The 12763-nt window shown below is 39.6% G+C and overlaps 1 protein-coding gene and 1 pseudogene across 2 annotated transcripts in view; one reads left to right on the plus strand and one right to left on the minus strand.

The window, feature by feature from the left end:
• Window positions 1-353: 353 nt before the first annotated feature.
• LOC110349089 (PEST proteolytic signal-containing nuclear protein pseudogene) lies at window positions 354-1059 on the minus strand (annotated as a pseudogene).
• Window positions 1060-3794: 2735 nt separating this feature from the next.
• Chmp3 (charged multivesicular body protein 3) overlaps window positions 3795-12763 on the plus strand; it is a 34014-nt gene continuing 25045 nt past the window's right edge. Inside the window, exon 1 of one of the 2 annotated variants that reach the window (XM_004844571.4) lies at window positions 3795-3993. In XM_004844571.4, the coding sequence (XP_004844628.2) occupies window positions 3949-3993 (45 nt within the window). In that variant the 5' untranslated portion in view covers window positions 3795-3948. Of the gene's footprint in view, window positions 3994-4333; window positions 4463-12763 lie in introns of those variants that run through there. The other variant, XM_021258196.2, reaches the window with a different exon arrangement.

Here is a 12763-nt window from a genome sequence, read left to right on the forward strand (position 1 = left end):
ACATTTTCCTTTCAATACAATATTCCCCCTTTTTCTGTAAGGCTGTTCCTGGAAGCCAGACAGTCAGTTTAGGTAATGAGGGAGTTAATTTAGGAGTAACTGCTGACAGTTTTAAATAGACAGTTATTTTTTGCTTCCCTCTTAATGCGCTAATGTGTCTAAAAAAATATGCAATTCTTAAAAAGGTACCATTTCTGATTTCTTTATGATCTGTAACCTTTGGGAACTAATCACATGAAACTACAAAATTAGCAAATGTCTTGAAATCTGTATATAAAACATAAATTACTTCTAATTTCAAACTCTCACTTATTAGTGTACCACTCAATCTTAAAAAAAAAATGAAAAAGAAAAAGCGGCTCCAAAGATAGTCTTATACCATTTTAAAAAAGGAAACTGTTCCTTTTAACTTTACACCCACCCCACACTCCAATTCAAAACACATCATTTAATTGTCTTGGTCATGAACATTTCCAAGGTGAGATTTTATATTTCGTTCCCATAGCTTCTGGTTATCAGAAAACCCATGCTTTCCTTTATTGAAAGAGTTTGGTCTGGCTGATGTTGGTATATCCCTTCCAGTATTCTTCATCCTCATCTTTGCTTTTCTGGAGGCATTTCCTCCGGTTCACTATCTTCGTCTTCATTAAAAGCTGCTGCCACTGAAAGGGTTTTTGGAGAAAGAATTGGTACAGTTTCTTTAGGCTTACTTGATCCAAGTTTGATGGATATAGCTGATGCTTTCTTTGTTGTCTGACTACCTACGGCAAATCCAAACTTGGAGATCTTTGTAGGCTTTGTTGGGAGGTCTGCAGCTTCTTTAGCTGATCTCTTCTCAGCGCTGCGACTGGAACTTTCCCCTCCATTACTCCGGCGGCTCCAGCTCTCTTCGGGTTCTCAGGCTTCTCCTCTCCCGCCTTTCCGTCGGCCATTTTCCCGGCTGCGGCCTCCCCAGCAGCCACGCCAAGGAAGTCACCAGGGTACTTTTAAATACTATTTATAGCAGTTCAAAATACTGCGACCTGTATGGAGTATATTGGTACTATAGTATGTTTTAAAATTTCAACTGTATCTATATTTGCATTATTCAATAGGGAAAAACTGGAAAAAATTTAATGTCATGCAGCAGGGAAATCATTAAATTATGGTACATTCTTTGTACAGAATCTGTAGCTATAAGTATTGACACATGAAAATGTATGTAAAATTCTTAAAGATGCAGAGATATATATGTATATATAACCTACAGATATCATAATTGGATTAAAAATAAAGAGTATATAAGTGTGACCTTTTGGACTGGTTCTCCCCTGAGGAACAGAGCATGGAAGTTTTGATTTTTACAATGGAAGTATACCTTTTTGTTTGCTGTTTTTTAGGTACTAGAGATTGAACCAAAGGCACTAAGCTACCTTCCTAACCCATTTTTATATTTTAAGACCAGTTGTTGCCAAGTTGCTAAGTTACCTAGGTTGGGCTTGAACTTTCAGTCCTCCTCTGTCAGCCTCTCAGAATTCTGGGATTACAGATATATGCCACCATGCATGGGTAAATGTATATACTATGTGTTAACAAGAATTTTATATTAAAATGATTGGCATAAAACTTCATATATTTGAACTCTCTAATTTGACAAATTTGCCATTACATATACCAGTGAAATAATCAAATCAAGGTAATATCCATCCCCCCCAAAAACCCTGTCTTTTTAATCTCTCTCTGACACAGACTCTAGCACCCACTGATGCACTCTGTCACTATATAGATTATTTTGTCCTTTTTAGAATGTTATAAAAATGAACCTATACCATATATATTCTTTCTTTTCTGGCTTTCACTCAGGATAATTATTTTGAGATCATTGAGAATTAATGTATCAATAGTTTGTTCTTTCTTATGGCTGAGTAGTATTCCACTGCATGGATCTACCACAATTGGTTTATCTGTTCAGCTGTTAATGGACATGTGAACTATTTCCAGTTTTTGGCTGTTTATATAAAGTTGCTATGAACGATTGCACGTACATATTTTTAAGGACATGTACTTTTTCCCTGTTGGCTAAAGAGCTAGGTAAAGAATGGCTGGGTCATAAGAAAGGTATACGCTTAGCATTTTAAAAAATTGTCAAAACGTTTTCCAAGTTGGTGCATCGTTTTACATTCTCACCAGACTGAAGTATGAAGCTGAATCAATAAAGGTAATAGTCCTTTCACCATCATCCCATGAGGTAAGGACAGCAACCATGAACTCACTGTATAGGTATGATCTGAGATTGCCCCTACTAAAAATGTGTTTCAGACCTCTGTAGTCAGATTCTGTTGTGTCCAGATTACGAAGTCCCAAAGACCACCAGGAGGCCGTTTTTGATGTAAGCACACGAGGGTCGTTTATTCAAGCTTAAGCAGGGACTCTCAATTGTCACTGACACAGCGGATCGAGATTGAGAGCCCCGAGTTCCAAATTAGCGGGGTTTTTATAGAGGTTACAGTAAGGTTTGGAGATTTTTCACTTAGCAGTTACATGATTGGTTAACATTTAGCGAGCATAAAGCGTACATTTTTGATTGGCTGAACTCATCAGGGATAAGGGGGGATTATGTATAGGTTTTACAAAAGAAAAAAAGGACAAAGGTTAGTGGGCAACTGTCACGTATTGATGGTCAGCAGACACGGTGACTAATGGTCACGACCACCCAGCACTGACAGTCAGCACATTGACAGACGGTTCTTACAGATAGTGGGCCCAGGATGTTCATTTCCTGGGTAAACAGATGGCTGAGTAATTAACTTAGGAACTTTGGTTTGTTACAGATTGTATCTTTTGTTCCAGAGCAAACACATTTTAACCATTAATGTGAGAAGACAAAAGAGACTACTCCATTTTGGGCAAAATGGAGTCATTCTGGTCTCACATAAACAAAATAGAGTTATTTTGGTCTCACAATTCCTTTGAGAATCTGGCTAAAGTCACTGTTGGTGTGGGGTGTAGAACAACACACATGAACAAATGCCACACAGGAATTACATATTGGAAATGAAGATGGCCTGAACTGAAGACTGAAGCTGCCAGTCAGGATGGAAAAGACAGAGCTTAAGTTTAGACACAGTGAAAAGTTATAATGGTTGGGACTTGGAGAGAGGGAGGATGGGGAGAGAGCGTGCAATCCCCAAGTTTTAGTGACTAGGTGATGGAGATGAGAAGGAAGGAATGGTTTTGGTGAAAGAGGTCATTTTTCGCTGCTGTCTGTGACATGCCTGCACGACACAAAGAAGCTACAAGTATTCGGAAAGTGGTCGTAAATATGTCATGGTGGAAATACAGGCTCCTCGTGCAACAACTTGCATTTAAGCAGTCAAATTCTTCTCTTACTGAGCACTCTATTGTTTTTCTTTTCATCCTTAGTGCTCACATCCATCATAGGGAATTTGTACCTGTACATAACATACCGTAATTATTTTTTTCCCATTGCCCTCCTCTTCATCCATCCTTCTTACCCTATTTATAGAAGCTTTACTTCCGTTTTTTCCTTCCATTCGTTTTTTAATCCCTTCCCCCCTTCCTTTTTCCATTTGAACATGTTCTTCCAACTTCCCAGTTATCTATCCTCTGTTTTGCACCCTGTTTACTTTTAGGGCTTCTCACACAGATAAAACAATGCCATATTTAAACTTGCATGACAATTCGCTTCTCTACCTCACATTCCCTCCCACGATCTGCGCAATGGCGTCAGCCTTTCGGACCCGTGGATTCTCTCTCTCCGCCCCCCCCACCCCCAACTCAACTCTGCGCGTGCGCAAAGCGCTTGCGCACCACGCCTGCTGCCGCCGCGCCCATCTCCGGGCGTCTAGATTTCTATCCTTTCCTCCGGCCCCGCCCAAGCGGCTGCCCGTGACCTGCCTGGGCGCAGGGAACGGAAAGCCGGAAGGGGCAAGACGAGTACAGTTCGCCATGGGGCTGTTTGGAAAAACCCAAGAGAAGCCACCCAAAGAGCTGGTAAGAGATGCGGCAGCAGTAAATAAGTGGGTGGATTTGCGAGGGGTGTAGAGGTGTTGACAAACGACCGGACACTTTCCTCTCAAGCCAGCCTCGTACCACCTGGCCCCCATTTCCGGGGCCTCCCACTCAACCTAGGGGCCTGAGGAAGAGTCTCTAAAGAGTCGGCTGTGGGTAGATAGAGCCGTTGGTACCTCACCGTCGACCGAGGAGCAGAGGGCTGTGTTAAGAGCGCCTTAAAGTCCCCAAAGGGCGCCGAGGCAGCGACGCGATGTTGGACGCTGGAAATCCCTTCCCCCTGCGCGCGTTGGTACGTCCCGCCCGGAACCTTTCTCTGGCTCAGGCTCCGCCCCTGGCGCCTGTCTAAGGAGCACCCGGCGAACCAAGTCCTTCTCGGAGCACCTTTCCTGGAGGACCCGACCCGACCCGACCCGCCGGAGAGTCCTCAAACCTGTAGCTGCTTCCTCATGTCAGTATTGAGAGGGAGGCTCTTTTTCCTCTTTCCGCAGGCCTGCAACCTCATGCTGACTCCAGAGGCTCAATAATTATAAGTAGGGACCCGATCTAGAAGAATATACCGAAAATAGCTCTGCATGGATTTTGAGCTCCAGATCAGCGTATAAAATGAATTAATGTGGGAGGCAGACTGTTAAAAGTGCTGTATGGAGTCGTCCAAGTTTGAATGCTTGTCCATATCTCTGCCCTGTGATCACGAGAAGTTAACGTCTCTGAGTCTTAGTCTTTTCATCTGTCAAGAATAATATTAGAGTAATGGAAAATTAAAAGATGTAAAGTTTGAGTTCGTGGTGGTAGTGAGGGTTCATTTTTCATATATTGCTACTAAGTTCAGACCAGTATCACCTGGGGGCTGATTAGACATCTTGGGGCCCACCTAAGACTGAATCAGATTTTAAATTCTGACAAGATCAAACCAGGATCATTAGTGATTGTAGGCACCCTAATACAGAAAGACTCTTCAATTCTCAGACCATAATAAAAACAAACTTGTGCGCCATCCCTGCCATTTTCTGTTAACTAGCTTTCTCTTGTAGGTTCCGCTGTTGAAAGATAAATAGATATTGTGTTTTTAGCAATTGTATTTATCATTTAAAAGTCGATAAAGTGTTGTACAAGCAGTACATTAGAGAGTGTTTTCAACAGTAATGAGTCTGTTTCTGCAGACTCTTATCTCAACTTTTGAGTGGTAAAGTTAGGGCCACACACTGAAGGTAATAATCTCTCCCTACCATCAAAAACACTTATACCCGGCTGGGGATGTAGCTTAATGGTGCCTTGCCTGCCTTGCAAGTGCAAGGTCTAGCGTTTGATTCCTGGTACTAAAAGTAAAAATCACATAAAATAACTAGCATCTTAGAATATATACATACCACAAAATGTGCATCTACACAATGTTCTAAAGTTTGCAAAGTGATGGTGTGCTCTTTTATCTCATTTAAGGTCCATAAGTTAATTTTTATGGGGGAGAAAACTGAACAGGTAAGATCACTACTAAATAGAGGATGTTATGATTGGCATTGTGACACATGCTGTAGTCCCAGCTGCCTGGGGGACTGAAGCAAGAGGATTGCTTGAGCCCACGAGCTTGAGGCTAGCCTGTGAGGTCCCATTTCAAAAAACATAAGTAAAAGATTTCAGGTTTTTTCCATTATGGAAATGTGAGTGTTCCAGAGGAGAGCTTCTCAAACATTGGTGCTTCTCCATTAATCTGTGTACTAATCACTAGAGATCTTGTCAGAATTCAGTCTGTTGTGGGTCCTTGGATATCTAATCAGCTGATGATGGTCTCATGTTGCTGATGCCACCTGGTCTGCTTTTGAGTATCAAGGCTGTAGAATACAAAGAATGAGCCCTCACTAACACTACTAGCTAAAATGCCTGGAACTAAGTATGCTAGTCACACTGTGGGGACTGTCAACATCAGGAAGTAGGTACAGTACTGTTACTGTCCCCACTTACAGATGTGGAACTAAGGGATAATTTGCCCAAGGTTATACAGTTTGCAAATTACATTACCAGTGGTTATAATCTAGTAAGTTCTACTGTGAGACCTGTACTCCTAATTGTCAAGCCATTTATGCTGCTTCTCAAATGGGGAATATAAAGATGTAATAATAAACCAAGGGACTTAATATCTAGCCAGTAACATAAGCATTTCAAGAACAAGTCTGGATTGGGTACCACATATATAGTTATAAGAATTCAAAAGTTAGAGTGGTCAACCCCAGGTTGGGGTGATCAGAAACTATTTACCCTTGCTTTGTCATTACTCAAGATTTTCTTCAAGTTCCTCTCAGCACTCCAAAGTATCTTTTCAGTTCTGATTAAATCTTGTTTGCATTTGTTAGGAGAATTTTTCAGCTTTGGTTTCAGCTTCTTTAAAAGCACAAAGCTCTCTCGAATCATGTGACTTGTGGCTAGAGAGTTCTGTAACCTAGTACAGTTATTTAGCATGGAATTTTTAATTCAAGAAAATGCTGATAGGGCAGGGATGGGAAATACTTCTTTGGTAGAGCTTCTGATGTACAAAACATTGGGAGCCACATATAAATAAGAAAACTGTTAGTTTGGCATTGTTTTTAATAGGTAGAGAAACAAAATGTTCAACTTCATAAAAAGCTAAAGGAAATTAAAAAAAATATAATACTAGGGAAGAAGAGTTAAAGAGAAGTAGAAAATTGACTAAGTGTTCTAGTCTCAGCTAGACAACATTTTTTGAGTTGGGATATGTTTACAGTATGCCTTTCACTGGGGGTTGGAGTATGTGGGCTTGTGGGTTCTTGTACTGGCATAGTATATATGGCTAGGTGCTGGTGTGCCATGCCACGATGGTGGTTGAACATGGTACCATTTGGGCCATGAAAGTGAGACACATTATGGGTGGTATTCCCAGCACAGAATAGTTGCTAAATAAATGTTGACTGATAAGTGTCAGAATAAGGTTAATAAGTAAGCTTTATGGTCAAGTAATCTTACATGAGCAATGTTTCAAGGTATACTGGGAAACATTAGCTATATGAGGAGTTTTTACAGACTGAAGTCTCAGCTCCCAGACATCCCAGGCACTCTGATGAGGACATTTTAGTGGTGAAACCTATTCTGTCTTAAAGAGTCCAAGTTAAGACTAGACCAGACCAGGGCTGGGTATTTAGCTCAGTGATTCCGCCGCCTGCCTTGAAAGCGCAATGTCCTGTGTTTGATCCCGGTACAAAAAAAAAAAGACTAGACCAGACCCTCTGAGAATGAGGGTGCCTTATAGTACATTTAGAAAACTGTGATGGTCTTGGAGCAGAAACCACAAAGACTTGAAGTTCTGCTCAAGAGTCTTCTCTTCGATTCAAGGTTCTGCTGGAAAATTGTGCTGTCACTGATAAAGCCTTTGAACAGAGTGGTCAGCTTTATAAATCCTACACTGAGTCATAGCTCATGGTTGTGTGATACTGTCAGGGAAGAAAAGAAAATAAGGGATGAGTAAAAAGATAAGTCTCCTTCACTTAATTCATACAACAGAGACTCATTGAGATATATTTTCATGTTCATTGTGTTGGAAACAGGTTTAGAAAAATAAGTCATTGGATGATACTTTCAAAGAATACAAAGTTTACTAGGGGAGATGAACATGTGAACAAATACTTAAGGAGAAAAAAATAATGTAAACAAGGTCTGTGATGTGAGAGTGATTAACTGTTGGGAAGGGGATCTGGTCAAGGAGAGTGTTAAGTTTAGGTCTAAAATGTCCACCAAGAGTCTCGTGTTCAGAGGTGATTGTATCATGGGGGTACTATTCTCATCAGTGGATTAATCCATTGATTCGTTTATAGTTGAATGTGCTGTTAGGAGTTGGGACCCAGTTGGAAGGGTTGGGTCACAAGAGCTTCCCTTTAGAGGATATCACACTCTTTCTCTCTCTGGATCTTCCTGTTCTCTGATTCCTGACTATTGTGGGTTGAACAGGTTTCCTCTGCCAGGCCCTTTAGCTATGCCATTTTTATTGACCATGGACTGAACCCTTTAAAACTATGAACTAAAACAAACCTTTTCTCCTTTAAGTTGTATATGTCAGGTATTTTTTCCCAGGTGGAAAAGCCAATATAGTGTACCTGGGCCTTGCCATAAAAGACATAAATCAGGTGGGTGGGTGGGTGGGTATAGGATTAGGCAAAGGGAGATATTCCAAGCAGAATGAATTTAAATGCAAGGTATAGAAGTACAGAACATAAATTAGAGGAACCAGGAAAAAAATTCAGAATGGTTGGAAGATGAAATACAGTTCTCACTGAGTGGGATGCAAGAGGAGTGATGATAGTTATAAGATATAAAATTGAAGAGGAAGGCAAAGGAGAGATTGGCAAAGACCTAAGGATGGGAAGCATTCAGAACAATTATTTGGAGCATGAATTTGAGGGAAGAAGCTTGGGTAGGAAGGTCATTTAGTGGCCCAGGTAAGAGATACACACGTCTTAAGATTAGCAGAGGGAATGGAGTAAGATGAGTTTTAGGAGCATTTCAGTACAGTTAGTTTGTTGACCTACTGTGTGTAGAAGTGCGAGGATGATTCTTAGGCTCTTCTTTAACTCCACTCCCAATCAAATCTATTCATGTTTTTTGTTTTGTTTGTTTTGTTTTGTACCGGAGATCAAACTCAGGACCTTGCACTTTCAAGGCAGGCGGCGGAACCACTGAGCTAAATCCCTGGCCTATTCATGTTCTTGAATGGGAGTACCATGAACTGAAATTGAGAGAATTAAAGAGAAGAGTGTGTTTGAGGGGAATGGTGATAATGAAGGAGAAGGAGCCAAAGAGCTCAATTTTGAACCAAATTCGAGAGATAACTCTAGAGATAGGTATGTCCTGGGAAATATTTTCCTCTTTTACTCTGTGTCCTTAGCAAAAATGTAAGCTATGTTTTTCTGCTGTACCATCTACTGGGCTGACATAATGTTGAACCTTTTCGTTATGTGCTTATATGGTGGGAGGGCAAGGGAGCCTATTTTATAAAAGCACTAGTTCTAGGGCCGGGGATTTAGCTCAGTGGTTTCGCCAACTGCTGCGCAAGCGCAAGGACCCGAGTTCGATCCCTGGTACCAAAAAAAACAAACACTAGTTCTATTCCTTACACACCTAATTGCCTCCCCCAAAGACTCTACTTCTTCATTTTATCTTCTGGGAAGTTGGGATTTGAACATAGGAATTTTGGAGGACACATATTCATACTATAGCAAATAATATAGTGAAACCATATATATATATATACACACACATATCTACACACACGACATAAAACATATATAATACATAAATACATATACACACACACACATATGTATTTCCCCAAAATTCAAATTCAAATGTTATAGCATTTTGCTATTATTTGATATAGGACACATTCATACTATAGAAAATAATATAATGAAAGCATATATATATATATTCATCAAAAAATGTATACGTCAGGAAAAGAAAAACTTGTATAAATATTTTAATACTAAATTTATTGAGACATCATGAGATTAATGCAAACTACTGTTGGCCTCTACACCTTTACCTAAAAGAGGTGCTCAAAGTAGTGGCCATCAGCTTCCAGACATCATGGCAAACTGCTGAAGTGTGTATACATTTTTTTGGTGGAATATCCCCAAAATTCAAATGTTGATAGCATTTTGCTATTATTTGATACATGCTTTTTAGCTAAATCATTTGAAGCACATTGTAGATATTATGACACCTTATTCCACAACATTTCACATTATATCTCTAGAAAATACAGAAATTCTCCTACATACCTAACAAAAATTTCCTAGTATCATTGAATACCCAGTTCATATTTAAATTTCCCCAGCTGTTCCCAGTATATCTTTTACAGTGTTTTTAGGTAAGAGCCAGTGAAAGCCCATGCTTTGTATTTGAGATTATTGACAGCTTAGATCTCTATGTTGTAATATTTTTCTTTTATAGCTGTTGAATATAATTTTGTGGGAGGCCATGGATTTGGACTGCATTCTTGCACTGGACCCAGTGGACCAAATCAATATAATTTAATCAAAGACTGAGCTTTGGTTGGTTGCAGGAGGCCCTCTAGCCAATTAACTAGTTAAATTGTAACCAGAGTGGTTGACTAAGCTATAGCCAATTAAATTATTTTCTGTGTTTCACCTCCATTTTTCTGTAAATGATGTCTGATCATACTGTTGGTTGGAGTTCTCAGAATTTCCTTTAGCTCTACGAGCTACCTGATTCACAAATTACGTTTTGGTTTTGCTTTGCTCAAATAAACTACTAAGTTTAATTGGGCTAAGGAATTTTTCTTTTAACACTTCTAGAAAGTAATCTGAGAGGTGGTAACTTTGGTACCATGTGAATGTGAAGGTCCTCATTAACCTTTCATAAAAATACTTTGTTGGTTTCCCTTTTCTGAATCAACTTGATGTTTAGGGGTTTTCTGAATTGGTATAATAACTTTCTATGGCATAAAAGGCTTTTTCTACCCACTCGTCCTTATAAGCACCATTTTGGATGTATAGATTTTTATGTATTTGGTGTCTTACAGTCACTTCTGTTACTCTCTGATGCTAGAGTACTTATAAATTTGATCAGTGAAGCTCTTACAGGCCAGTTGCTATCTCCTTTTCAAGAGTGTTTCCTTGCTTTCTAACATAATATATCCTGCTGTCATTTGTAAATATTTCCAGCCTTGGACCTGAAATCAGCCATTTCTTCAAAGAGCACTGGTTTCTTATAGGGACAGTGCTATTTAGAAACCAAAATTGGCTGCTAGTGTTTCTTGCTACTGGAGTGTCCCTGCTTTTAGGCCTTTTAATGAAACAACTAGGAAATATAAGGTCTGATAAAAAATACTGTTAATAATTAAATTTAAAACATATTACAGTAAAAGATACACTGGCATTAATCTCCCTCAAAATGCTTGTCCTCACATAGAACATACTTATCCTGTCATTCTTGCCAGATTCCAAAGCAGTTCTGGTGGTCCACTTTCAAGAGCGTTTTTTCATGGATGCCTCCCTGTCCTGAATTGATTTAAAACATTTACAACAATTTCTGTCAAAAAATGTTATGGTGTGTCTTCATCTACCTTATTCACCAGATCTGGCACAGTGTGACTTCTGGCTCTTCTCCCAAGTCAGAATGACCATGAAGGTAAACATTTTGGACATTAAGGCAGCCACAACAGCACAACTAAAGATAGTCAGGAAAGAGAACTTCCAGAGCTGCTTCAGAAAGTGACAAGAATGATGGGATAAATGTGTTCAAAACGGGAAGAGAGGATACTTTGAGAGGAATTAATGGTAATGTGTCTTTTACCATCATAATTTTTTTTAAAAGTCATAAAAGTGATTGTAGACTAAGTTGTATCACACCAGCTCTTCTGCCAAAAATAAGTAGTAGAGCTATTTGGAATTGCTGAGAGGTACCAAGATAAATCCTAGAAAATCAAGATCCAAGAAAGGGGAGAAGCTCATTTACATGAGCTCAATCATCTGGGACCACTTTCCCCCTAAAGAGATTTTCTAAATTTCTGGTGCAGTGGCTGAGAAACTGAGAATTTAGTAGAGCTTTTGCCAGACCCTGTGGTTGGGGAGTTAAAAATTAATTTCATGACACAGCAAGGATAAACTCCAGTCAGTATCTAGGGCTTTTGTATGAGATGCTGAAAGGATACACCATAGCAGTAATGATGAGCTGGAAATAAACTGGCTTTTGCAAATACTGAAGCCCAGTTGCAGGCTATCTCTGTCATTGACTTAAGATCTGAAAGCTGAAGCAGGAAGATCATGAGTTTGAGGCCAAAGAGTGCTGCATAGAGAGTTCAGGGCCAGCCTGGATTACATAGAAATCCTGTATCAAAAAAAAAAAAGTTAATTGAGAACCAATTGCCAATCCACTTCAGCTAGGTGTTTGGCAGAAACAAATGTAAGTTATCTTTGGAAGAAAATGACATCATCCAGAAACTGAAATTATCCTGCAAATTTTCATATACAGTGCTCAGAATTGTTTCGTTTTGTTTTGAGACAAGATCTTGCTATGTAGTTCAGGCTGGCCTTGAACTCACTATGTAGCGCAGGCAGACCTTTAACTTTTGGCAGTCCTGCCTTAGCCTCTTATATGCTAGGACTGAAGGCATACACCACCAAGCCCAGCCAGAATTCATTTTGAAAAGACGTTTATTTATAAGAAATTTTTATATATCTTGGATACTAAGTATTGTTATACCTTTTATTGATTACCACTTCAGTGGTTACAAACATCTTCTCTCAATTTGTGACTTTTTTCTTTTGAGACAAGGTCTTGCTCTAATTCAAGCTGGCCTTGAACTCACTATGTAGCCCAGGCTGGCCTCGAACTCATGGCAGTTCTCCTACCTCAGCCTCCCAAGTGCTGGGATTACAGGTGTGCACCACCACACCTGGCTGTTTTTAATTATAGTCTTACCACAAATAAAGATTCTTAGTTTCAGTATAAATAAAAATATCAAGTGGAGCATGGTTGCACATGGCATGTAATCCCAGCACTTGGGCAGGCTAAGGCAGAAAGATCACAAATTCAAGCCCAACCTGGGCAGTTTAGCAGTTTAGTGAAAAGGGATGTGTGAAGGCCCTGTATTCACTCTGCAGTACTGAATGAATGAATAAATAAATAAGTAAACAAACAAACCAACTTTTTCCTTTATGGTTATTGTTTTTTGTATCTATCTTGTTTAAGAAATCCTTCTTGGGCCGGGGATTTAGCTCAGTGG

This window comes from Heterocephalus glaber, unplaced genomic scaffold, assembly GCF_053883595.1.
Source record: "Heterocephalus glaber isolate CG9 unplaced genomic scaffold, H.glaber_assembly_v1.0 deba00000470, whole genome shotgun sequence".
NCBI classification, from domain to species: domain Eukaryota; kingdom Metazoa; phylum Chordata; class Mammalia; order Rodentia; family Bathyergidae; genus Heterocephalus; species Heterocephalus glaber.